The 27,838-nt window shown below is 37.0% G+C and overlaps 1 protein-coding gene across 1 annotated transcript; it reads left to right on the top strand.

The window, feature by feature from the left end:
• Positions 1–21,724: 21,724 nt before the first annotated feature.
• Positions 21,725–26,192, top strand: LOC149777429 (uncharacterized). The gene has a single exon (XM_089942883.1). The coding sequence runs from the start codon at positions 21,896–21,898 to the stop codon at positions 22,961–22,963; it is 1,068 nt and encodes a 355-aa protein (XP_089799009.1). The 5' UTR covers positions 21,725–21,895; the 3' UTR covers positions 22,964–26,192.
• Positions 26,193–27,838: the final 1,646 nt, after the last annotated feature.

Below are 27,838 nucleotides of genomic sequence, written 5' to 3'. Positions count from 1 at the left end.
GAAAATGCACACCAGGATTCATACAGGAGATAAACCATACAAATGTAAAGTTTGTGATAAAGCTTTTGTTCAAAATGGGCATCTAGTGGGACACATGAGGACACATTCGGGAGAAAGGCCTTTCAAATGTGAAATTTGTGAGAAAATGTTTTCAGAGAGTGCCAGTTTAAAAACTCACATGAGGATCCATACTGGAGAAAAACCATACAAATGTAAAATATGCGATAAAAGGTTTATTCAAAATGGACATTTGGCGGGTCATATGAGGATACATTATGGAGATAAGATATTCAAGTGTGAGGTATGTTCTAAAATGTTTTATCAGCCTGCAAGCTTGAAGCAACACATAAGGGTCCATACGGGAGAAAAACCATACAAATGTGAAGTGTGTGATAAATGCTTTAGTCAGAGTGGAAGTTTAAGTGTTCACTTGAGGACACATTCTGGAGATAAACCATTTAAATGCGAAGTTTGTTATAAAGTGTTTACATACAATCACGTTCTGAAGGCTCACATGAAGATGCATACTGAAAAACATGAAAACATGTGAAATATGTGGTAAAATTCTGTTGCAGTGTGGAAACTTAAATAAGCTTGGAGAGACACCTTGGATAAAATATGTCACGTTTGTGATAAATGTTAGTCACAGCTTTGCACAAGTCATACAGGTCATGTAGTCCTACAATGTAAGATATCTCCTCTGATATCTATATTTAGGTTGATGTCTTACTGCTTAATTAATGGTACTGTGTAGAGTGTTCCCCAGGGGAATACAGGGGAATAAGAGGCCAAATTTTCAGGAATTTGTAATAAATTTTACAACCCATATCAATGCTTTCAAAAAATTAAAGTCATATTATTTTAGTTGGACACTAATATAATTTTTTTCCCAATGGATTCAAACAAAAGCAAAAAGGATGTGTTTTCAACCTCCGTTGGCCTACATTTCTGTTAGCTTGAATACGATGGAAGCTGGCTATGCCAAAATTGGTTAAAGGGATGAGGAGTACTGCAGATTGAATGACATGTAGCTTTCAAAACATTTTCTTCAGTATTAGTATATTTTTTTATTCATTTTGTTAAAGAAAAATACTTCAACTTCATCCAATATTGGCATTCCCAGCTTTCCATTGCATTCAAGGCAACTGAAAATGTAGGCCAATGGAACTTGAAAACAGTTGTTCATTTCTTTTGTAAAACAGTCATAACTGCAGATGTTATTCAACAGGGCATCATTCTTAATGAATTTGTTTTAGTTTATATTCCATGATCCTTTTTGTTTCTCAGGTGTCACATGATTTAAAGGACTTTTAAAAACACTGATAGAAGTTTAACTTTTGTGTGTGTGAGATTTAGATTTTTAATGTAGCTTTAACAATTTTTCAGTCATATCGCTACAATGTCTGCATTGTGACAGTTTATAGTGATATCTATTACTGGGGCATCATGCCACAGACATGTAGCATGATGTCCCACCCAGTCACATTATCCTGACACCAGGCCAACCAATCCTAACACTAACCTCTTAATGCTGAGCGCCAAGCAAGGCAGCTGTTAGTACCATTTTTGTAAGTCTTTGGTAGGACTCGGCCGGGGATCGAACCCATGACCTCCCACATCCAAGGCAGACGCTCTAACCACTAGGCCACCGGAGCAGTCATTTTAACTTTTATGGTGATAGATTCTATGTATATTTTTACTTTGCCCACAGTGCTTCTAAAGGATATGTTTAGTTCATTTAACTAAATATGTTTATGTTCTTTGAAAGAGGAAGGTAATTGTTTGTATGAATTAGTATTGCTTTTCATTTCCGTCACATGGATAATAATTTCAGCATCTTAAAATTAGCATCTGTATGGAAGAAATCAAAATTTTCCTGTTTGCCAACTGTAGACTTTGAATATTTAGTATTCTGAGGAACTCATAATCAATAAATACTATGAAATCACTTACAGAAATCCAGATATTAAAACCATAAACTTTAAAAGCTTTTTTTTTCTAATAAAAAATCAAGAGGTAATAATAATAATAATAATAATAATATTCAGCTGCAGTGTGTTTGTTATTATTTGTGAATTTCCTTTTCCATTCACTACCAGTATATACCTCACAATCATTTTTCTATGGTCATGACAGCTGAATTAAAAATCTAGCTTCTGAAAAATTTGAAGACAATTGGAACATCGTATCTATAGGTAGATAGAAAATGTTTTAACTCATAACGTTTTCACTGAAATAGTACATTTTTTATTTTCTAACTGTTGGATTACTGTTTTAATTATATTTGAACATACTAATTCATTAATTTAGTCATAGCCATTTAACAGCACCATCATCAGTAAGATGCAGAGCCTGCAGTCTACTGGGGAACTTTGTCAGTGGGCAGTTTCTTCAGAGTATGACATGGTCTACAGAGCTCCACACTACAGGAAGAGCCAGTTGCCCGGCCCCATCATATAAGGTTGACTGCACAATGCCCCTGTCCTGTCTGGAAACAGTTCAGCATGGTCCACATATGTTGTGGAATGTTGAAGCCATGAGGGCAGACAGATGGCTCAGCTAGAAAGTAGTGGTTTATAACATCTGTTGAAGACCACTCATTACTCCATTCTGAAACAGTTGTCATACCCTCCGACAACGGACCTAACCAGATTGGTCGTCTCAAATCCAAGCGGACTGCTGAATGTGAAGTGATGTCCATGTACAGTGGAAATTTCTTACTGGCACAGACCTTAGCCAGCAATTTTGTAGTTGCTTTCTGGCAACTGAGATATGGAGGAGGAATGTTGCTGTGGTAAAGGAGTAGAATGTAGTTTTCCAGAGATTATGCACATTGTTCTGTTGAGCTGGACATCATTTAATTTGGTATGGAACGATCAGGAGTGCAATACTCGTCTGTCGAATAATGGAGGTCCAGTGCTGATGTCTTGGGTGTCTGGTCGTATTTTATGTGCTGCCCATTGAGAAGGATGCAAAGCTCATGGTTCCTACCTGCATTGCAAAGGTAGAAGACGCTGGAGACTATGTTGTTCTCAGCATTAGGTGCCATTTCTTTAAGAAATTTGTCATTTCCTCCAGATCCTTGTTCAGTACCTCCTCAAACTAAGTAAATGAGCACCTTTGGGTCCCCGTTAGCAATGTCATCTGCATACATAAACTTACGCAAATGCATTTTAGGCAAGTCATTGGTGTAAACAATAAAGGACAGACCCCTGTGTAATAGGATAGACCTGAATGGATACCTGGATTGAATGACAACACAATGTAATGAAAGATGAAAATGTATGAATAAAAATAATATATACATATAACAAATACAGTTATTCTTTCACGCTCCAAACATAAAGTCTCATTCAAATACTCTGTCCAAATATTCACAAGTAGGAAAACAAAAAATGATTCAAATAATCTCCTGGAATTAAGTGAGAGTCACATAATCTCATGTACTCAAAGTAAAGATTCAAATAATCTACGTAAATAAAATGACTCTTTGTACTCAATTGAAACAACCAACTGAAACAAACATGACTCGACTCAGTCATTTATTTTGCCGTATGATTTATATATATTTGTAAAACTTGCAAAATGTGTCCACTGACAAACCACACAGTTCTCCCGAATTCTTGGGTTGGCTCTCACTTGTATTGGCCGTACACACCCTTCATGGATCCACCATGCGCACAAGTTTACAAACTAGCGGTTTCATGTTCGTATGGCCTTGATGGTTACATCAACCATCAAACATCGACCCACAGACTGCCAGACATAGCCTGAGATTCCCGCACACACATAGGCACCGACAGCACAGTTCTCCTGGACTGGGTTGGCCCACTTGAATTGGCTACACCCTCCCTTCATGGATCCACCATGCGCACAGACAGCTTCAGACAGCCCTAAACAGCTACAATAAAACCAAACTGGTCATAATTAATATCTACAGATACGTGCTACTAAATTAAACTCTAACAGCAACTTGTAATTCAAAAGTTCACAACGTTTCAAATCTGCGTAGTAGTAAAGGCATTATTTCAAGATACGACATTACGAACTGAATACGCTTCACATATCAAATAAAATACAAATTTAACACTTACCCCTATGGCTGGAGAACACAAATGGAGAACGTTCACTCCTTGACAAGATCTATAGACCAGTGTGTCAGTTACAAACGGAACTTGCCTTAAATCCACAGGAGAGTGAGTATTAGTCAAGGTAAAATACATGTGCTGTTAGTGAATCTCGCCGCAATCTTATCTACGACTAGGTACATGTTAGTTCAGTTGCTTACCTAGAAAAACCATTATTCACCCTAGGTAACGTTGTACGCATGTACGACGTAAATGATCAAATCGTTCTAAGGCGAAACCAAGTTATTTCTTGCCTTATTCTGTGACACCCTGTGGGAGTCCATTAGTCTGACGTCTCCACGAGCTGGAGCTCTCTCGGATGTGCACTCTGAACCGCCTGACACGAAGGAACGGTTTGATTGTCTGAACTATCCAGTGAGGCAATACTCTGGAAATGTTCAACAACAGCCCTGCCAGATTGTGTCATATGTCATGGTTGTCATTGTTAGATCAAGGAAAACAACTCCAGTTTTAAGGTTCCTCTGAAACCATTTTCAACAAACGTAGTCTCTCTCTCTCTCTCTCTCTCTCTCTCTCTCTCTCTCTCTCTCTCTCTCTCTATATATATATATATATATATATATATATATATATATATATATATATATATATATATATAATTACAGGCCTTTACCTTATACTGGAAGAATGGTGATATGGTGATATGCACTGTCGTGTCATTTACCAAATGTCAAAGTTCTCAAATGATTTCAGAACTTAGTCATTTGACCCTTTTCACCAAAATCTGAAGAATGAAATTAAAAATATTGAGACTCAAAACTGAAATCTCAGTGATCATTTTGTTAATCATGAGCTCAAGGCTTGGGTTGTTTCTTATTTGTGTAGCAAAGCATACTAAATAAAAATTTGTTTTTAAAACTTTATGATATTTATTATCCTTCTTCTCAGAATTGTTGCTAACGCTTTATTTCTTTGGAGTCTGAGGGTTGGAATGATTATTACTGTAAAGTTGTTTCTGAGACAGTAAAGAAAATGCAGTTACTTAAAGTGATGTATATCTCATACATAGATTTTAATTTCCTTCACAAGATCACTGACATTGACTACTGTTGACATTAATTGTGTTGACAGTGACTACTGTTGACATTAATTGTGTTTATTATTAAGTTTTACACTTAATAGGCTGTTTATAATTTTCTGCTCCACATTTCCGTTTGAACCACGTTATGTATGTGAAAATCCAAAATGCCTTCGCTCTATTATCAGAATGTGGCAAAGACCAGACAACCACTTTCAGCCTGCAAGAATTCTTCAACTTCAGTTTTCCTGTGATCGGGATTTTAAGTTTGCTGCCTGATCACAAATACACATCAAATCTGTGTGTGTGTGTGTGTGTGTGTGTGTGTGTTATATTTATATTTTTAACGTAGCTTTAACTATTTTTCAGTAATATCGCTACGATGTCTGCAGTGTGGTAGTTTATGTGATGTCTAGCACTGAGGCATCATGCCGCAGACAAATGGCTTCAGGTCCCACCCAGTCATATTATCATGACACCAGGCCTATCATTCCTAACATTTAATCCCTTAATGCTGAGCGCCAAGAGAGGCAGCTGCTAGTACCATTTTTACAAGTCTTTGGTATGACTCGGTAGGGGTTTGAACCCACGACATCTCACATCCGAAGCGGACGCTCTAACCATTTAGGCCACCAGAGCGGTCCTCCATATCTATGTTCATCCTGAGGAGAAAGTTTCCGAGTTAGGCGTTGTAATGGCTTCTGTAAGTCAGCTTAAAGACTATAGAGTTTAATAACTAGAGATTATATTAGATATGTATTTACATCATAAACGGTGGCCTAGTAGTTCGAGCGTCTGCCTCGGATGCGGGAGGTCGTAGGTTCGATCCCCGGCAGAGTGATATCAAAGACTTACAAAAATGGTACTAACAGCTGCCTCGCTTGGCGCTCAGCATTAAGAGGTTAGTGTTAGGACTGGTCGGCTTGGTGTCAGGATAATGTGACTGGGTGGGACATCATGTTACATGTCTGCGGCATGATGCCCCAGTGCAAGACATAACTAAAAACTGCAGACATCGTAGCGATATCACACACACACACATGATCAAAGCGGCTAATGTAACATGGACCATTATCGCTCAATACATTTTCGGGCATACGGGGCCGTCCATTTAGCACGTACGCATGGAGGGGGAAGGGGGTTAACCCAAATGCATACGCTTGCATATGGGGGTCTAAATATACTGTGAAACCTCGTTAATAATTTGTCTAATACGCTACCTCTTCTACTGGGTTCAGTATGCGTTTGAAATTTTGCGGACACTAGACAAACTTTTTAAAGTTACGCAGCTTATTTCTTTGATGCAGCCAGACATTCAGCTGTTGGTGGACTATCTTTTTTATTAAGCACGTTAATATTATTAATCCTTGATCGTTTCTGCGTGGATTAAATATAGGCCGTTCTATAGAATGGGTGGGGGTCAAGCGTACTTACGCAGGTGTGTGTGTGTGTGTGTGTGTGTGTAAAAACTACGCATGTGTACAGGGAGGAGGAGGGTTCAAGCTTTGCAAGATTTTTGCGTACGTACTAAATGGACGGCCCCTACCTTGTCTTAAGAAGATACTGTTTATGATGTTGAATCTGCCAAAACCGATTCGAAGTATCCAACTTCGTACATATTTGTGCTCCAGCAAAGTGTGCCACAATTTCTTCACATGTTGGAAGTTTGAAATGCTCTCTGCAGATAGCTCTATTTAGATTCAGTAGATCTAAGAAAATCCTTAAATTTCTGTTCGGCTTGTGTACAATTACAAGTGGGTTAACCCATTCAGTAAGCTCTTCGGCTCTCTTGATTGCGTTTAAAGCTTGCATTTTTCTCAAGTTCTGCTTTCAGTGTATCATAACGTGCAAATGAGACTTGTCTGCATGTTTCAACAACTGGTTATGCATTTCCTCTTAGCTTGATATTAATCTTATTCGGTAAACATCCCTCAAAAACAGATCTGCATATTCCTCAAAAATATCAAGCTTGTGGTTATTTTCTCATGTTATTTCTACAGTAGATAAAATTTTGACTAATTTTAATCTATCACAAGTACTACGTTCAAGAATAGGTCTGACGTTACTATTATTTATGACGAATTGGGTTTTATTTGTGTTTGTGTCTTAGTTTAGCATATATTGACCTCTTATCGGGACGTATCCTCCATCATATGCTTCCAGTTTAATGTTGCTTTGTCGTAATTTTGGTCTATGCTTTTAATCGAAGATAGTTCGATAATCCAAGTATATTGACATCAGCTCCTGTATCTAATTTCATAGAGATAACTGTGCCATTGATGTTGATTGGAATGGTCCAAGGGCTGTTTGTGTATGACTAATCCACAGACTCGTCAAATAATTCTCAGTATCAACTGCATGAACTCTTCTAGTATTGTTGTGTATTTTATACCTACTACCTCTATGTCCTGATACTGTATTGCCTTTATATCTCAAACATTGTGAAAATGGTTCCTTCCTCCACATTTCTGCATATTTGGCCTCTTGCTGGACAGTTTCCTCCCTTATGATCCAATCCACACTTAGTGCAGCATTGAGTCTCTTCCTTTCCATTGCATTTTGTTTGGTATACTTCTGGTGAGGTTTAACTCTTTGCTGGCTGCCTTTCTTTTCACTGCATCAATAGACTTATTTGGTTGTTGCATGAGTAGTCTTTATAAAGGGGGTGTTCTGGCCCAAAATCCTATTTTGAACTTTACAACATAATATAATCCCCCCCTCCATAGCCTCCCCCCCCCCCCCAACATCAATCAACCTGGTCGTCAGGTACTCCCTTTTGGCATTTTTGTTTATAATATGTTGGCTCGTACTGTGATTTCACAAAAAAATTCACTGAGCTTCATTTTTCGTATTTCACAACTCTGTTCTGTATCATATCTACTAGCAAATCGTCTTTGACTCGCAGTTCCGGTAACAGATCTAGCATAATAAACTTTCCAAATATGAGATAGGCTCGAAATTGATTAAGAATTGTATTATAAGTCGTTATTGCTATTTTACATGAAGTAATTTTGTTATTGTATTTTGGCTCGATGTTTTCATTTATTGCTGAGGAAAAAAAATACATATCCCCGACACAATTAACAATAATGGATTTGCGGTTCCGCCGGCTGTAGCAATTCCAGCTGTTTTTAGTAATATTGGAATATAATTCAGCGCGCTTATTATTCTGCTTTAATATTTTCTGGCGCATCTGATACAGGAATTTTTTTATGGCAATATGTATAGTATTTGATCAGCTCCCCTCTGCCGTTGTCTTGGAAACGTGATGAAATATGATTGAAGTCTATTCTTTCTTTTTTTGTCATTACGAAACTGTTTCTGTAATTATTTAAATAGCTGTAGTAAAAGTATTTTCAGCTGAATCTTATCGATCAGAGCACTAAATATTTTATTGTCAGGATCGGCAAGAAACTTTCTGTATTTATCATACACTTTAGATGAGATATCATATCTTATATCTGGTAAAACTAGGGTCAAAATGTGGTGGTATTTCAGCAATATCATTAACTCTGTCACGATAAGTATCTTCTATTTCGTCGATATAACTAACAAAATAAGATATCTGACCCAGTTATAAATTTTTAAGTACTAGATGTTGCCTGTGAATTGCATAAGCTGTTGCAAAACTTAAAAGACCGCGAATATTTGCTTGCTCTATATCTATTTCGGGTAGATTTAAGTATCCAGCAATTAGCTCTTTGATATTTTTGTATTTTGCTTCAGTCAGTAACTTTACAGCTTCCTTTGTATAGTTTTTAGTGCAATTTTTCTAGAACTATTTTGTATTTCGTAATCTTCATCAATAATATTTTTTACAGTTGTAATTTCGTCAAGCTCTTGATAAAATTTATCTCGTTCGACATCATCATATGACTCAATCCTGGAGTCAATTTCTGTTACGGCGTTTAGTGCAGCATTAACGTGATTTACGTTATACTTCTCTTTATCACCGGTGAGAGGGTCTGTCATGTGCTGTTGTTAGCAGGTTAGTGTCAGTACTGCTATCTACTATATCTAACAGCGTCTTTTTATTATAGTAGTCCATACCGAGTACACGAAATGCCCGACGTTTAGTAAATGTTTCCTTGAGGTTACGATTTTTAGAGACTTGTGTTTCCTTGTTTCAGCTAGTTTGTCAAGTTCGTCATGAATCTTAATTAGTCTCTACATTTTCAAGGACAAGATTCGGATTGAATTTATGACTTATCATTACCTGTGGAAAAAACAAACAAGAAAAACAAAACAGCACAAAAAATAGATACCTGGGAACTGTATTACCTTTCAAACCACAGTTCGTACACTGCTTCTTGGAATCCTGTCGTGTGTGCTAAAGATGAACTACCTCATCGCAAACCTCAAGATCATCAAGCTTTTGCCATCAACACGGACGACGGTCATCTCCCAGGAACCCACTGGGTAGCCGTCTACTTTCCCCGTGATGGTTGTGTGGAGTATTTTGATCCGTATGGATTGGAAGAAGACATCATTGACTTTATGAGAAGAAATGCCCAGACAACACGATACAATAATGTAAAATTACAAGGCAAGATTTCATGGTGTTGGACAATATTGTGTGTATTTTCTTCATCGACGCAGTCTTGAATATTCTTGATATTCTTTAGAACATTGAGGGACTTATTTCGATCGTCACTCTTCTAGAAACGATGACAAAGTTGATCGATGATTTTGTGACCATCATGGATATATATTTGTCTAAAGCTTGGAAATGTAGTGTAAATCAATGGCCCAATGACTTCGATCAGTGGAAGTCTAGCTTCACTTCATAACGCTGTCAACCTTGTCAAAAACAGTTTTTATTAGAAAAATTGTATGTTTTGTTTGATTGTTGAAAAATATATTTATTACTTAATTGTTGTTTGAATAAAAAAAATCGTTGTGTTTTTATAATTTGTGTCTGTCTTTTGTTTTAAATTTTTATCATGATATATACTCTTCTACTTCTCTCTATCCCTCTTCCTCAAATCAACAATCCTTGTGTTCACACCCAACAAAAAAAAATCGTAGGGATGTTTTCTATCGCGTGCTCGCTTTAACCATATAAAGCGAGACAGTCTCCAGTTTGACCATCCATTATTGACTTAATCTCCTATGAAGTTTTGTTCAACACTAGCCAAGTTGAACGAAGCTTACGTGAATTTACATCGTGTCAGGCAAAACCTGATACCGAAACCTGAAGAGATAGAGAGTGTTATAATGTTGAAAGTGACTGAAGACCTGAAGACCTATTCAGAGAGGAAATCAAGACGGAGAAAGAAGAATATACGGAGAAGTATAGACTTCAGAAACAAAGATAGCAGAGAGAACAGCAGCAACAACAGCAACAGCGGAAACCAGAGGTTTTGTCGACTGCCGTGTCGACACGAAGGAGTTCTCCTTCTCTTTCCGAAGAAGCATTCCTTATCCCCGTCCAGAAAAAAAAAACAGCTCTTGTCAGGGCTACCCCAATATTCTAGAAAATATATACTAGTTCAATTGCCAATTGTATGTTATCAAGTTAAAAAAAATAGAAGAGTGTCTATAAGCATTTCATTTCCTTTTTTATGTAAAATAATAGAGTTGTGTCTATAAGCACTTCGTTTCCGTAGCTTGTCAAAACGTCTGTTTATAATTTTTATTGCAGTTAATGTTTGTAAGTAAAAAGTGAGTGAGTGTTTCTTTTAGGTCTGCGCGTTCCATGTTTTTTGTGATAGTATGAGTCTTTTACGTATTGGTGACAGGGGATGTTTTCCTTCACATTCGCGCTTCACATATACAAAGCTCGTCAGCATTCAAGAATTGCAGATGCACCAGGAGTACGCACAGTGCTTGCTGAATGAGCTGGCCATGGAGGCTATTGCATAGGAAGCTAAGATTGAAGAAGAAGAGGAGGAAAAGAAGAAGTAAGAGAAGGAAAGGAAAAGAACGATCCTGCCTCATCTCATGCTTAGACCTCTGTGTGAGGGAAAGCCTGAGGTGAGGACACCTCCGCAGAAAGCACCACTACAACCACAACAACAACGTCAACAACAACCAAGTCCACTACGACCAGTACCAAGATCCGCTGTATCCCAGACAGAAAACTGGGAGGAGGAGCTGGAGAGACAGCAGGAGCCACGACAAGGACAGCATCCCCGGGTATGGCGTGGAAGAAGAAGACAGAGGAAACAAATCTTCAGATTCCCAGAAACTGAAGAATGGGGTTCTGAAGCCACTCAAGAGGCCTCTGCGCTCCCAACCACAGCCGTGAATTGAGACAGCGATTGGAGTCGGCGTTGTGTCTGTGGTGCCCGGCCTAGGAGGTGTCATCGCTGACAGGTGCATCTGAAGTTTAAAAAAACAGCCCTTTATGGGCTAACCAAATCTTTAGAAAAGAGACTATTCAAGTTGCCGATTGGTCTGTATGTGGAGTAGTGTGATTATAAACACTCACTCCTTTATTGATGTGATTGTGTGTGTGTGTGTGTGTGTGTATGAGCTCGCGTAATTTTGTGTGGATAGTAGAGTGAGTGTGTGTATCAGTTCGCGTACGTTGGTGTGGATATCATATATTGTGTTTTTTTTTTATCTTCCCGTGGGTGGATAGCAGGTGTTGAGGTCTGTGGATAGTATATAATAGTTTTTCTTCTTCCCGTGTGTGAATAGCATATTTTGGGGTTTGATTTTTCTCCTTCCCGTGTATGGATAGTAGATTTCGGGGTTTTTGATAGTATATTTAAGGTTTGTAAGGGTTCCGTACGTTTGTGTGGATAGTTGATATTATGGTTTTTTTCTCCTTCCTGTGTGTAGATAGTAGGTATTGAGGCTTTTGACAGCATATTTTAGGTTTGTAAGGGTTCGCATACGTTAATGTGGATAGTAAATATTGTGGTTTTTTCTCATTCCAGTGTGTGGATAGTATATTTTGAGTTTGTGGATATTATATAATAGTTTTTTCTTCTTTCCATGTGTGGATATTATATTTTGGGGTTTGTATGAGTTCGCGTACGTTTGTGTGGACAGTGTATTTGGGGTTTGTTTTTTCCTCTTCCCCTGTGTGGATAATATATAATATGTGTAGTGAGTGCAAGTATGTTTTCCTTCACGTCCGTGCTTGACAAATATAAAGTTAAGCGTCTGTCATTTGCGACATTCTACGGAATAACCAAAGAAGAAGATGGAAAGCAACCATATGAATACAGGAAGTAGTGGATACGATTGGCATGGTGGAAGTATTACTAGTGAGAATTGAAAATGAGGCCTATAGTCCGCACATTTTAAAAATGGAATTAAACAATTAAAAAAAGCGAAAGAGCAACTGAGACAGATGATTAAAGAAGAAAAAGAGGAGAAGGAGGATGAAGAGGACATACAGAGGATGAAAGAAAGGAATGACAAAATATAAAAGGAAGAAGAAAATGAAATAATGAAAGAGGAAGAGGAGAAGGAAAGATAGTAGGAATATACAAATTAGAAGAAGAAGAATACAAAATTGTAGGGCAGAAAATAAGTAGCTGGTGGAGAAATAGAAGAAATTAGAAGAAGAAATCCAGAGGCCCTTTTCAGGACCACTCATATGCCTCGAAAAGATTTGCTTTCTTGTCTAAAATTACTGTTGTATCATTGTTTGTGTGATAGATAATTGTTCACCAATCTATGACTGTACGTTGCATGTGCTATATATGTATATGTCCCACCAAGTGTTCTAGTTTTTTTTAACCCTCTTTTTCGTCCCGATTGAGGTCAGCCATTAGCAACATTGTTGCAACATTGTTACCAATCTTCAGTCCTGTGACGTCACCTCACCTGTTCCATTCCTATTGTCCCTATGTTAATGGTAGGTTCCATTGTCCCCAAAAGGTACCACGACCTTTTTGATTTCCATTGTTCCAAAAGGGTCCAACTCTACTACTACTCACATGAGATAAATTCTGAATAGTTACCATTAATATTAACAATCGATTTAATATTTTGATAAAGTTTTATCATAACTTTAAAGCATTTTTTATATGTGTCGTTTCGGAGAGTCATCTTTTGATACTACCGAACGCCTGATACTGTTCGAATACTTCATAGTTTTTGTACAGTATTCCTGATATTTTTGTACTGTATTCCTGATTTTTTACAATACTCCTGATTTTTCTTTGGCATAGTATCCATTCTATTATTGAGATGATTAAAAATATACATTAATGACTATAAATGTTTTTATCTATAGTGATCATTGGTAGCATAATTTCTCGTATCAAAATAAATATTAATATTAATGTTAATTAACCAAGCTTAAATTTTTTTGATATTTTGATATTTAGAAGTGACTTATTAAAAGTAAAGTACGAATGGTAGAAACATTCTAAAGCGGTCAATATTAAACATTGCACGGCATACAATAAAGAACATTTCAAGTCAAAACTACGTTGTATTTGAACAGAATATACATTTTGAAATGACTAATTATATTTAAAGACTTCTTACTTATGGATGAATATTTTGACAAATATGATTATGTATACTAAAATTTCATTCGAGGTAGTGATGACGTTTTGGTCATATTAGAATCAATTGGTATGCATATGTATGTATTTTATAAGTCCTGGTACATGGTTTTATCTAATTTGTTTTAATGTTTATTCATGACTGTCAATTGTAGTGATTATCTATACTTGGATTTGGCGTACGTGCATATATTTTAAAGAAAGCAAAATTGCATACGATCTATAAATAGATGCTTACGTACGTCTTAAGTTATTTATAACAGGATTATTAATTATTATGTTCACCAGGCTCGGCATTTTTTTTCCATTGACAACTCGGTCAGGGGGTGTCTAGAAGGATTAAGTTAATTTACATTGGATGGTTTGAATCAATTGAGTTCTTTTACGATGTTGGAAATTTGCGATTTGTTACGTACTTAGTGATGATAATGTTATTATTTTAGCTTTTTTGACCTGCTATATGTTGTAACATCAAGTCTGCAGACGATTTTATGTTGTACTTAGATATCACTTGAGACTGTTCACTGGAAACAGAAAGTACTCATTGGACTGTAAAATATTTCTAGACAGTGTCAATTTTTCAACGTCACTATTCTTGGTGGACCTGTACATTTCCGGTTCTGAAATTTGTAAGGAAGTTTTAATTCTATTGGACTTTAATAGAACTTATTCAGGGTTATTTTGGATTCACTTCAAAATACTTTCCTCTCACATTTCATTTATTAATTTGATAATTAAATTATTGTTACGTTTTACAAAACTTGTTGGTTTTGCTTCTTTATATTACTTAGTTTAAGAAGTTAGTATTAGGACTGGTCGGCCTGGTCTCAGGATAATGTGACTGGGTGGGACATCATTCTACGTGTGTGCCGCATGATGCCCCAGTGCTAGACATCAGTATAAACTGACACACTGCAGACATGGTAGCAATATTACTGAAAAATTGTTAAAGCTACGTTAAAATGCAAATTACACACACACACACACACAATTACTTAGTTTATGACCACAGAGTCGTAACAACGATATTCCACGTTACACTGGCTTAACACGAAGAAAACCGTATTGTTGGCAGCTTAAAACGACTTTGATCACATGAAGGCCATGGCAAAAAGAGAAAAAGCACAAAAGCAAAATTCGTTTTCCCTGTTTTAATAACTGTTAAGGATTGTGTACTTTAGATAAATTAGGGATTATTCTTTTGAGCACATGGGAGCAGCCATTTTTGTTAGCTGTTTGCTTATTTGTATGTTCCTGGGCATTTTGCATTTTTTTGTCCTCTTTAGGTCCCTGCCACCCGGCATAATCTCTAACCCCAAGATTTTCTTAGCCCATAAGATACCCATGCATGTTTAGCAAATTTAATTATGCTTAAGTGGGACCCATTAATGGGGGGTAGTGTCTACAACGTTTACAAAAAAAGGCCAAACACCAATTTGATACTAACTGTGCATCGATACTCACTGCCACACAAGCAGAATACATTTACTGTGACAGCAGTTTCGCATCTATAAACCATGCCTCTGCGTGAAGAATTTGTTGTTTTTTAAACTCGACTTTTACTTTTTGTAAATCGGCGCTGTTTCTTATTTGTGCTCGTAAATGTCTATGATGTTTTCATTTCTGCCAGCACAGACTCAAACTCAGCCGCACTGTTTATTTCATCCTCGATTACCAGTGAATATAGTTCACTAATCCTATTGAGACTGCTTTGTGCGTCTGCCATCAATTCTGAATAGACGCGTAGTCGTGAATGCCGTTGAGTCGAAATTAATTTGCTAGCACCACCAGAGACACCGGGTACTATTGATATAACTCCGACAATAATACCGATTGTGCACCTACAATGGTTGATGTTGTAGTGAGTCCAGTCAAACAAAGAACAACAATCGTTTTTGCAGCAATACCGCTAATAGCATCTACGACCAAACACTCGCTTTTGTATTTTACGATCGGCGCTGTTCTCTTGTGAATTTCATCTCTCAGTTGTTGTTCTTCTTCGATAATATTTTCACGTCGGTAATACCGAGGGCCCATCATAGCTCTTCTATTAAAATTACAAATGCGTATTTTAAATGTATAACAGATAGACCTTGCCTGGTCTCATCGTCATGCCTAGGAGCAATACGCACACGCACTTATACCAATTACCGGACCGTTTTTACTAGCACAACTGTCATGCAATTATTAAAAAAAACTCTGTCTCAGGAATCTTAAATCTCTGGCTGTTGTGCGGTCTGAGCATCTGGAGCCTCTTTCATTTAAACACACTGGTTACGCCAGTACCTTTTACTTCTAACATCGTCTTTGCCCAATAACTGTTATCCAAGCAAGTGCATCCTTTTTGAAGAACAATTGAGATCTTTCTCTTTTCAGTTCAGTCAACGTTGGTGTAAAATATTCGTTAGTGAACTTAACTGGAATGTTCACATCATTGAATGCCATTTCAACACTGTAGAAACTATCCGGAGTGGTTTTCATCTGCTGCTCTAGTTAACGCTTTGGCGTTTTCGCGGGCACATGCGATGATACCAAGCTGGTCTCGAGATGGCCGTGGTACAGTAGGGTATTCCAACGACTACGTTCTATTTGGCCCTGAACAAGATTGTATCTGAGTGTCTATGAGGGTTGGGTAACACCACCATGAAGCATATAGCCCGCAACAAGCGGATAAATGTTTATTGATATTGAAAACTCACAAATGTTATCATCCGTCACAATTACGACTGTTAAGGAATAGTGCTGCTGTTGAATCCATTCTGCCCTAACATCGAACGATTTAAGAAACATCTCAACTGTGTCTAGTGCACTAGCGTTCTGGGCACGATAAAGGACTGGTTTCTTTGTTTTTCCATGACATCGAGTATTTACATAACAGAACCCGCATGGGATTTGTTCAGCGATTTACACATTTCGATGGTCATTAGACGCATTTGTGTCTTTGATAGCAGAGCTGGACGTATCTACACCTGAAACATTCACGCATTCAAAATCCGTGTATACCGGGTTCGACACTAACTTATTTAAGAAGGAATCCCGCATGACTTCCTGCTTTTAAAACTGGTGGTCCAACTGACTGATAGAACGTTCTTCTCGTTTATGGTTATACTTACTGAAAAAATACGTAATCTATACAATAAAATAAATCACGCATACAAGGATGTCATTTTATTAGTTTACATTAAATTCATTAATAGTTTATATGCTTTGTTTTTTAATGCTGACAAATCTTGTGTGTGATATTTATTATCACTATCTTAATCATCATCATCTTCATCAGAAGCATCAACATTACTGACGCACCATCCGTTCCAATTGCAACAATCTTTCTCATCCATTCATTCAAAGAAAATTCTCTGACATAAGGCCCACTGTAGCACGACTGATGGTTTCACTGTTCACCATGGGTACATTTTCTATACCAATAAAGTGAGTTTAAACCTAAGATGAAATACTAAGTTATTGAATTAACAATATTATATAAACTAGAACGGATCTATTGTTAAATTGCTGGTTTAAAAGTGTATAAGATTATAAATGGAATGAATCTAAATTTAGATTTCTGGCTTATTAGTTTAAATTTCTGGTTTAATATTTTAAATTCAGAAGTATAAAATGAAAGCCAATAACATTTACTTTGCCTTCAAAAGAACGCATACAATGTCTGCCTCTTTGTTAGGCGTAGAAGTGGAACCATCACTAGTAACTGACTGGTAGAAATGAATTTTATTCTAACAAATTAAATTTTGATACGGTCCTGTTCTGACCCTACTAGTATCGACAATAGCCCTGATAAATTTCTGGCTATTTGTCCGTCAGGTAGGTACCGTTTTATTAACAAACTTAATCCAACTCACATAATTTCACATAATATTTAGGCGTTCATGATTCGTACACAAGTATTTCGTGTTTCTTGTCTTCGGGGCTGTAGAGCAGCGGAGAGACGTATCAAGAAATCTCCACATTTTTCAAACACGTGAAACCGCATAGCAAAAAGTCAATTAACCGCTCCGGTGACCTGGTGGTTAGAGCATCGGCCTCGGATGCGGGAGGGCCTGGTGTCAGGATAATGTGACTGGGTGGGACAACATGCTACATGTCTGCGACATGATGCCCCAGTGCTAAGCATCACTAGAAACTGCCACACTGCAGACATCGTAGCGATATGACTGAAATTTGTTTAAAGCTACGTTACAAATCGAAATCACACACACACACACACACACACACACACACACACACACACATAAAATAGCCTAAACACTTGATGCTCTAATATGATTAACAAAGTATGCGCCCAAACAACAATTTAAGGTGAGCACCCAAATGACACGGATAATTTGGATTAAATGGGGAATGCATGATCTTTGTTTTGTTTAAACTTAGTTTCACTTTCGATTTATGCCGTGTTTGACATATTTATTATTAAAAGAAAGATTTATAAAAATCCTATAACATGGGATAAATATATTTTAATATCCACAATTTAAAATAGCGTGTTCGACGGACCACCCAGCTTTAGGAAAGTGATGGTCCTTCTGAAAATCTGGTGGCCTCGGGTCAGCAGACCTGTGTTAGTGTCGAACATAGTACATGATATAATGGTCTTTCATCTTTTGTTGTACTGCAATACTTTTGATAATTGTTTTATTAGGCTATGGCATTATTGTTCGCTTCAGATTTTCACTGATACCCCCACATTACAAATCATGACTTGTGAGCAGTTGCTTATTCGAAAATACATATATACAACGACTGCATGGATACTTCTCACTGTGTCGGTTAAGTAACCGAGCAAGATTCTTAATCCATTCAAATTCTTTCCTTTCACTCAACAACAAATCAATTTGAGTTCCTTGGTTCTGCCCAATGTGGGTATACTGCAAGCGGATAAAAGCCTTTATCATACCTGTATTAAGTGTTTCAAATTTGTTAAGTGTGGCTTGGTAACCTGCACAGGAAATTCAATATCACCAAATTTAAGTTCACCAAGGTGCTGCTGGTATTTTTATGGCAGGTCTTGATAATCACTAGCCGGATATAATGCAGATAAAATCGCCCATTCAAAACAAAGATTGTCAAAATTCTTTATGTTTATAACTGACCTTTGTGGAACCCATTATGTTGTTGTTGTGTATCGAGATCCACGAAACGGTTGATACGGTAAGAGAAGTGCTTCGACTAAAGGGCATCTTTCGAGAGTCCATCCCGATCTGGTGTTGGTGTATTTCTCCAACATTTCAAGAATCGTTTCAATGCCTCTGCCAATTTCATCGCTGACGACGCTGGTGTAGCAGCTGTTCAAGATTACACGGACACCACCGTGAATCCATAGCATAGTAGTCTTTAATCCATCCTTGTCACGAATAAGAAGTATAACCAGGTGGGCACTAAGAACAAGGTCCGCTTTAACAATAGTGTGACCAAATTTTTCTAACACTGTTACGATTCCAGGAATCATATTTGTTAATAGCTGTCGAGCCTCTTTGTCTGGTGTTTGTGGGTGTGGGTTAACTGCCAGATGATATTTAAATTCACCACTAGGCTTTTGAAATTTAAATTCTGGCACTTGTGATTTCTCCGCATAAGCTTACTCAGCCGCTTCAATAGCAATAGCAGATACAAGAATGTCAGTTTTTCTTCTTCCTCTGGGTATTCGGATATTATCCTCAGGTGCAAATTGTTTCAGTTTTTGTACCGTTGTTTTATTTGTAATTGTTGTTGTTGTTTGTTATTGTAGTGTCAACCGGTGGTGGATTCAGTGAAATTATGGGTCTCAGTAACTCAGATATGTTAACCTTTCTCATTCTCATACGACTTGGTATGCATATCCCATGCTGCCTTGCGAGCTTCTTGAGCTTAGGTGCAGTAGGCATGATTATACAAGGAGAGAATGAGTCTCTGATTAAGAATTGCGTCAATGACTTCTTTTATTATTTTTATTTTATTATGACCACAAATGCAAACAATTCACTCCTAGTTATCATTTTATTTATTTCTGTTTTATGGTTTTTGTTGTATATGTCTTTGTAATCAGATGTGTTTGTGCAGCTACACGTGTCTGTGCAGCAACATGTGTTTTGCTGTCCGTTTTTTTCCCCTCAAGGATGATGGCATTAACGAGCATATCCACAGGATCGGCAAAGTTAATTATGTAAACTGATTCCAATGCCACACTTAGGGTATGGCCGATCGACTGAATCATGGAGTAAGACCATCGTGTGTGTTTTATGCTATTCGTAATGATATGTTCTACCTCAGAGTTCATATTTTCGAGGCCGACAGCTTTGCACTTATTACGTTCCAGTTCCATGGGGCTTTATATGCATCTATGCGAGCGTTTCATTTAACTGGTGAAAACAGTATCAATGCGTTCGTATATGGGTACATAAGGGTCTTATGGGAGATTTATTTTTCTGCTGCAATGGTGCTTTTTGTGCATAATAATCTGCAGATTCCCTTTAGTTTTATTTGCCTCAAAAATCTGCTTAAATTTATTTAGTTCCATTTCCAAGGTCACTCCTGGTTCAGCGATTTATCAGGTTCCACCGAATATGTTTCTGAGAATAGATATTATATTTTTTGTTCCTTCTTTGATAAATCTGTGTGATGCATTAAGCGATACAGCGATCTCAGTTTATTCGTTACAAGTTTGAGATTCAAATCATTTGGTAAGCTAATACCGCTGTTTGTGACCTCCGTAAAATTTTGCTGAGAATACTTTCAGAATCGATCGCTTGACTATGGTTCAGCATTTGTATATAAACCACCGCAAGCATTTTTTCAATACGAAAATGTTCACAACTCAAATATGTTTGTCTTTTTTGACTGTATAAAATTATTAGCCAGTGCAAATTACCTGCTATGGACTATCACAATGTGTAGAAATAGCTATACATCTAATATTCCAACAAATTCAGAGACAGTACGTGAACGTAACATTGAGGTATGCCAACATTCTCTCCATTATGCATGTTGCAAGGGCAAATGAATACACCTTACACCTGTCAATTGGACTTATCTAAGTGTGCTGGCGGCATTGAAGATCTTCATGTACACAGATCATCTATTCGAGCGGCGTGTATTTAATGAAAAGAGTTACGCTGTTTGACGATTAGAATGGTGTTGAAATTCTTCCTGCGCGAAATGAATTAGGTACTTTTAGCTACATTTAATGACGACGACCTCAAAATTCACTCCACAATAGATGCGGGTATCATTTGCTATGCTGTGCGGAACGAACTGTAGCCTCATCTAAAAATGGAAGTGGACTCCTCAGTGAAAACACTATTTACCATGTTTGGAATTGTGTAGCCACTGGTGAAGACCCATTTATGCTTACGTGCGGTTATTTTGGTAAATATCCACTCTGGATGCTCCGGTTAAAGTCCCGTCCTTCTTGTGGCTGACTTGGCTGAATCAGGACTCACAGTACTAATTTACGGTATTAATTCAGTTCCCATAGTAAACCAATGGAAACACCATTATATTAAATATTCAATTTGATGGAAACAATGTACTAATTGTATAGAAAAATGGGAACCAGCTTGGAAATGGGTGAACATAAAATAGAGTATATATGGGTTTGGCTGGCCAGGATGAGTTAAGCTATTTTTTTTAGGAAAAAGAATCTTTTGAGAGCTTATCCTAGTTGCAAATGAAAAAACTAGAGACATTGTTTTATTGATGGAATTTCAGTCCTGTAGCAGTTTTGAATTTGGAACACTCTTTACTGAAATTAGCACCTGATTCTTTGGTGCGGAATTGAAAGCACATGTTTCAAACACATGCAGGTCCAGAAAATGCTGCGGCTCATATCCTTTTCTCTACACAGATGCTGAGATCCAGGTTTCATCTATAATGATAAATATAGGTTTGATCATGAGCACTCAGAAATTTAAAGTTATTGAAGTTTTAATATCATGGTGTTTGCATAGGTCTACTATGGGAACTGAATTCGTACCACGAGTCCTCAACACCCAACTTCGAACGGTTATTCCGGAACATAAAACGGGCAGTACTCCGGTAGTTGAAGCACCGGTTAGGCATCCAGAAAGAAGAATGTACCTTTGTGTTCATGAGATCCTATAATAAAATATATCATTTTGTTGTTCAGGAGTTCTAAACTACCGTTATTTTGAGTTTTGCAAATAGAAAACTTAAGGAATGTTTTTGTTGAATTTGAATGATTGGTTGGACATCAGATCGGTTTTTATTCGTAGTTGCGAAGGTTCCATAGAAAATTTTGTCTTAAAATGTTTGGTACAAGTGGCAGTTTGAAAAGGCAGATAAAGATACATACTGTTGGAAAACAACACGAGTGTCAGTTTTGTGAAAAAGTGTTTAATGAGAGTACAGATTTAATGAAGCACCTTAGGATACATGCTGTAGAAAAAACATACAAATGTGAATTGTGCAATAAAGTATTTAGTCAGAGTGCAAGTCTCAAGAGGCATTCGATGACACATTCTGGAGAAAAACCATATAAATGTGAAGTTTGTGATAAAAGCTTCAGTCAAGGTGGAAATTTGACGATGCACATGAGGATACATTCTGGAGAGAAACCATTTAAGTGTGAATTTTGTAATAAAATGTTTCATCAGCGTTCGTATTTAAAGACACACAAAAGGATACATACTGGGGAGAAACCTTTTGAATGTCACGTTTGTCACAAAGTGTTCAACCAGAGTACAACTTTGACAAAGCACCTTAGGATACATACTGGAGAAAAACCGTACAAATGTGATTTTTGTGGTAAAAGGTTCAATCAGATTGGAAGCATGAAGAGACATTCGATGACACATTCTGGGGAAAAACCATTTAAGTGTAAAGTTTGTGATCAAGTGTTTAGTCAGGGTGGAAATTTGACGATGCACATTAGGATGCATTATGGAGAGAAACCATTTAAATGTGAAGTTTGTGGTAAAAGGTTTTGTCAGAGCGCATATCTTAATACACACAAAAGGATACATACGGGAGAAAAACCATACAAATGTGAAGTGTGTGATTTAAGGTTTATTCAGAAAGGATCCCTCGTTGCACATATGAGGATACATTCTGGGGATAATCCGTATAAGTGTAATGAATGTGGGCATGAATTTAATCAGATTGCGTGTTTGAAGAATCACACAAGGGTCCATACTGGAGAGAAACCATACACATGCAAAATTTGCAATAAGTGCTTTAGTCAGAGTGGAAGCCTCAAAATACATTTGAGGACACATTCTGGAGATAAACCATTTAAGTGTGAAGTTTGTGATAAAAGATTTAGCCAGAGTGGAAATCAGAGATTACACATGCTGACACATTCAGTTAAAGTGTGAACATTGTTATGAAGTGTTTACATACATACATACATACATACATACATACATACATACATACATACATACATAAAAAGAGAGAGATAGCTCACCTGGTTATAACGCGCTTCGCTATAACGCGATTCCACGTATAACAATGTTGACCCCAAAATCAAAATGATAAGAATTATAATCTTTCAAAAAAAAATATTAAAAAATTCATTTTCAACTTCTATCATCAGAAAACTTTGTATCAAACCTACTGTACTTGATTCGAACATTACCAGAACATGTTTTTACAGTTATAGCCTTGTATTAGGCAACGGCATATATTGTATCCCTAACAGGCTACTGCCTACCCGAAATTATCCCTGTATCTGTCTAATAAGCCATAATTGTCATTGGTCGGAGTCAACTGTTGTATTTGGCAAAACTACATTGGACTGTCGAATTTTCCTTTAGTACTAAATTCACCCCCAGCAGATCACTAACTTAATTTTTGTAATGACAGATCGCTGATTATATACAAGACCAGCTTACTGTCAATCATTGGTTACTTTCTTATATATGGACAACTCTTAGTCCGTCCCAATAAATACAGCTGATTAGAACTTGCGAGATGCCCCCTCCAAACGTGATGTGTACCTAAAGGTGTTATCGCACTATTTTACTAGTTAGTAGTTTTGTGGAGGTTCTTTATATTTCCCTAATGGGTCAAGCTTGTTGTCCTGGGATCAAAGTTCAGTACTCCCCTCCCTCCAGACAACATTTGGCGAGTTTCCCTCCTTTATCCCTTCAAGACGATTTGTAAGCGACCTCTGCCCTGTGATCTATATCATCGGTTATCGTTCTTTAATCTAAAGTTTAAATTTGATTGTACTATAAATTGGTTGGGCTTACACCAAATAGTATTAGCTATCTATCTCGGTGTTGGTGCGTGCGTGAGTGCTTCCACTTGCTGCATTTCTCTCTTTCTTATAAGTTGTCCATTATGGATTTTCATTTTTTTTTTTTACTTTTTTTTTTAATTAATTTTTTCCTTTTTTTAATAAAGGCACTTAGACATGGTAAATTCATATTTGTGTCATAGATATGTCGCTACATTCATATAATGTCTCCTCCAACTCCTCGTTGAAAGTTAGTTTGTTGTAGATCTTTCTATTTATATTTCCTCTTCTTCTCTTTTGTCTTTTCTTCTCCAGTCCTTCTCGATTATCTCCATTGTTTTTCTGTTGTACTTCTTTCTTTTTCAGCGCATTTTTGGATTTCCTTCTCGCTTTCATCTTTCGTCTTATTATTTTCTTCTCTTTCACCGTTGCTGTCATCCATTCCATAGCTGAAATTTGTAATGCTGTTGCTGCTGTTTTTTCTCCGCCCTCCTTATATCTGGAAATTGAATTGTATCCTTGCCCTGTACGATCCATTCCTCTATAGTTGTTTTTGGTTGTTGCTGCCATTTCCACGTTTCTGTTGTTATTGTTGTTGATGTTGCCTCTGTGGAGCTCCTGATATCTTTATTTCTTTGGGTTGAGATTCGTCTTCCTGTCCCTATTTCCTTTACTCTATCCAGTTCTGTCACCATCTGCTTCCCTTGTTGTTGCTCTATATTGCTTTTCCCTTCTTGTTGTTGCTGTTGGCTATTTTTAGCTATTTCTTGCTATCTTTGCATTTCCTGCTGGTTACCATTATTCTTTTTCTCAGTCCGTTTGGTTCTAGTTGTTTTCTCACCATTATCGTGTTTCTGTTCTTTTATGCTGAGAATTATCTTCCTGCTCCTCTGTTTTTCCGTCTATTTCCGTCTAAACCTCATTCATGTGTTGTTTCCCTTTGGTTTTTGTTCCTTGTTGTTGTTGATTCTTATTCGCTTGATGGTCATTTTTCTTGTTTGTTGCTGTTGCTGCTTCTGCTGGTTCCCATCACTTCGTTTCTCTATGTGTTCCGTTCTCTTTGCGTTTTGTTTAGGAAAAAGTGTTATCTCATATATGTTTGTCCCTCTTGCGTTTTCCTGTTTTATTTGGGCGTTGGACATTTTTGTGGCGCATGTCCCATGTTTCCACATAGTGTACATTTCCTGTAATAAATTCAGCTTTTTTACCATATCTTTACTAGAAAGCCGTTTGAGATAAAGACTGGTTTCATTTTCTGTTTTTCTTCTTTTCCAATTTCTAAAATCCTGATTCCTTTCTATATTGGGCTTTGGAGTGGGTGCCCGTTCTAGCGTTCGTGACTTTGATTTTTAAATTCCTTTCAAAATGTTCTACAGTAGCTGCTAAGGGAATCCCGTATGACAAGTCCGCTATATGTAATTCTTTCGTCTTTTTCTTTATTATTCTCGGAATGGGAGATGGTTCCTTTATGTTGACACTTTCACCTCCTATGGTCATTGTTCCACATGGGATTATCAGTTGGGTTCCTTTCGGTCTTAGAATTTATCCCTTTAAACCTTTCCTATTTAGTGTTACGGTCAGTTTTACAAAATCCTTATTCCTTAGCTTCAAGGCTACCATTACCGCTGCCGTTGATGGTCTTCGTTCTAGAGGTATTTCGGACATAGCAATCTCTTGAGCACCTTCTCGGTACGAACATTCTAGGAATGGTCCTTCCATTCATCTCAGTCCTCCTTGTTTTAATTTTATTTCCAGTTTAGGCATTTCCTTGCTATTCGCCATGTTCTCAAATGTACTTGCAGCTGCACGTGATGCACGTGATTATCTAATTTCTACTTCTCAATGAGACCGTTCCAGTGGCATAGTGGTTAGAGCATCCGACTTGGATGCGGGAGGTCGTGGGATCGAATCCCGGCTGAGCCGTACCAAAGACTTATAAAAATGGTACAAACAGCTGCCTCGCTAGGTGCTCAGTATTAAGAGATTAGTGTTAGGACTTGTCGGCCTGGTGTCAGGATAATGTGACTGGGTGTGACATTATGCCACATGTCTACGGCACGATGCTAGACATCACTAAAAACTGTCACACTGCAGACATAGGCGCGATATAACTAAAAATTGTTAAAGCTACGTTAAAACTCCAAATCACACACATACAAACACACCCTTTCACCATCGCAATTCTCCTTGTTTACCAAAAAAAAAAATTCCAGTTCAGACATACCCATGCTATTAGTCATGTTCTCAATTATACTTCAAGTTGCACTTGCTGCACATGATTATCAAGTTTAAGAATTCACACAAATGAATTTGAATTTGTATTATTATTTCTTCTTGTTTTTAAATAGTCCTTGCAAATTAAAGTACACTGCATAAACTTCGAAGTCTTTAGTAACTTCTTTAAACTTTCGGGCAGTTTGTTTTCTTCATGTCATATCGAAGGCTTTCCTTCTCAAGAATGAGTGCAGAATGGCGAGTTTTTTGTTTATTGACAATTGGACGGCCACATATCACAGAAAGGATTAGTGGTGACGTGTCTTTTTGTACTTGCCGCCGCATTCTTTATTCTGTTGTAACCCAAAATAGACAGACGCTCATTTGTTTAATGTAGCTACCAAAAAGGTCCATTGAAGCAACCATGTTCACTGTGTCTGTGAATCAGATCAGATTGAAAGTTTGTAGTGTGATCAGTATATATGATTGAATTAAGACAAGTAATCTCTGAATGGAGACGTCCATGAAAAGGAAAATGTATTCTGTGAATAGGATTGTGATTTTGTGCGATGAACGGAAGTAGATGTTGAAGAAGCTTAAGTTGTACTACAGGGGCATATTAATTCATTTGATGATGTTTAGCACAGAATCAAAATTAGTGGGGATGGCCCCATTGTGGAATGTAAGACTGATGCTGAAATCGTCCAGTTTTTCAATGGCGCCGAAAGAAAAAACAGAGATCCCTCTCAGTCGGAAGTGGAACCTGTTATTGACAGTGAGGCCAAAATAAAAATGTTTCCAATTACACTGCTTTTAAAATTACGGTAGTATTTTTTAACATTATTTATATTATAATGATTGATATATATATATATATATATATATATATATATATATATATATATATATATATATATATATATATAATGTGCTGTGCAATTCAAGTATTGGGCTAAACCAGCTCAGTTACATTAACAAAGTTTTTAACGTCAGGATGCATTAGCCTCAGGTGCAACCTAAATTTAATCTTTTTTTTCTTCATCACTTTAAATTACTTTAAACTTGATGGAGCTGTAGGTTTATAACTGACAAGTATATTTATACTAAAATGAGGCGTTACTTCATTGTCTTTTGATGATCGTGATCTGATATATCATATGTATCACTATATAGGTCGAAAAGAAAACAATCCGACACTTGGTATTATATCATATGTATCACTATATAGGTCGAAAAGAAAACAATCCGACACTTGGTATTATATCATATGTATCACTATATAGGTCGAAAGAAAACAACCTGACACTTGGTATTATATCATATGTATGACTATATAGGTCGAAAGAAAACAACCTGACACTTGGTATTATATCATATGTATCACTATATAGGTCGAAAGCAAACAACCCGACACTTGGTATTATATCATATGTATGACTATATAGGTCGAAAGAAAACAACCTGACACTTGGTATTATATCATATGTATCACTATATAGGTCGAAAGCAAACAACCCGACACTTGGTATTATATCATATGTATGACTATATAGGTCGAAAGAAAACAACCTGACACTTGGTATTATATCATATGTATGACTATTTAGGTCGAAAGAAAACAATCTGACACTTGGCATTATATCATATGTATGACTATATAGGTCGAAAGAAAACAACCTTACACTTGGTATTATATCATATGCATGACTGTATAGGTCGAAAGAAAACAATATCATACGTATTGACTATAAAGGTCGAAAGAAAACAATCTGACACTTGGTATTCTATCGTATGT

The sequence above is a fragment of the Sinohyriopsis cumingii genome, chromosome 18 (assembly GCF_028554795.1).
Source record: "Sinohyriopsis cumingii isolate HCF-2022 chromosome 18, ASM2855479v2, whole genome shotgun sequence".
NCBI lineage: Eukaryota > Metazoa > Mollusca > Bivalvia > Unionida > Unionidae > Sinohyriopsis > Sinohyriopsis cumingii.
This window is presented reverse-complemented; position numbering and strand designations above follow the sequence as displayed.

What these genes read in the sequence shown, in the direction of transcription:
- LOC149777429 (XM_089942883.1), top strand. Translation starts at nt 21,896, where the DNA reads ATGTTTGGTACAAGTGGCAGTTTGAAAAGGCAGATAAAGATACATACT.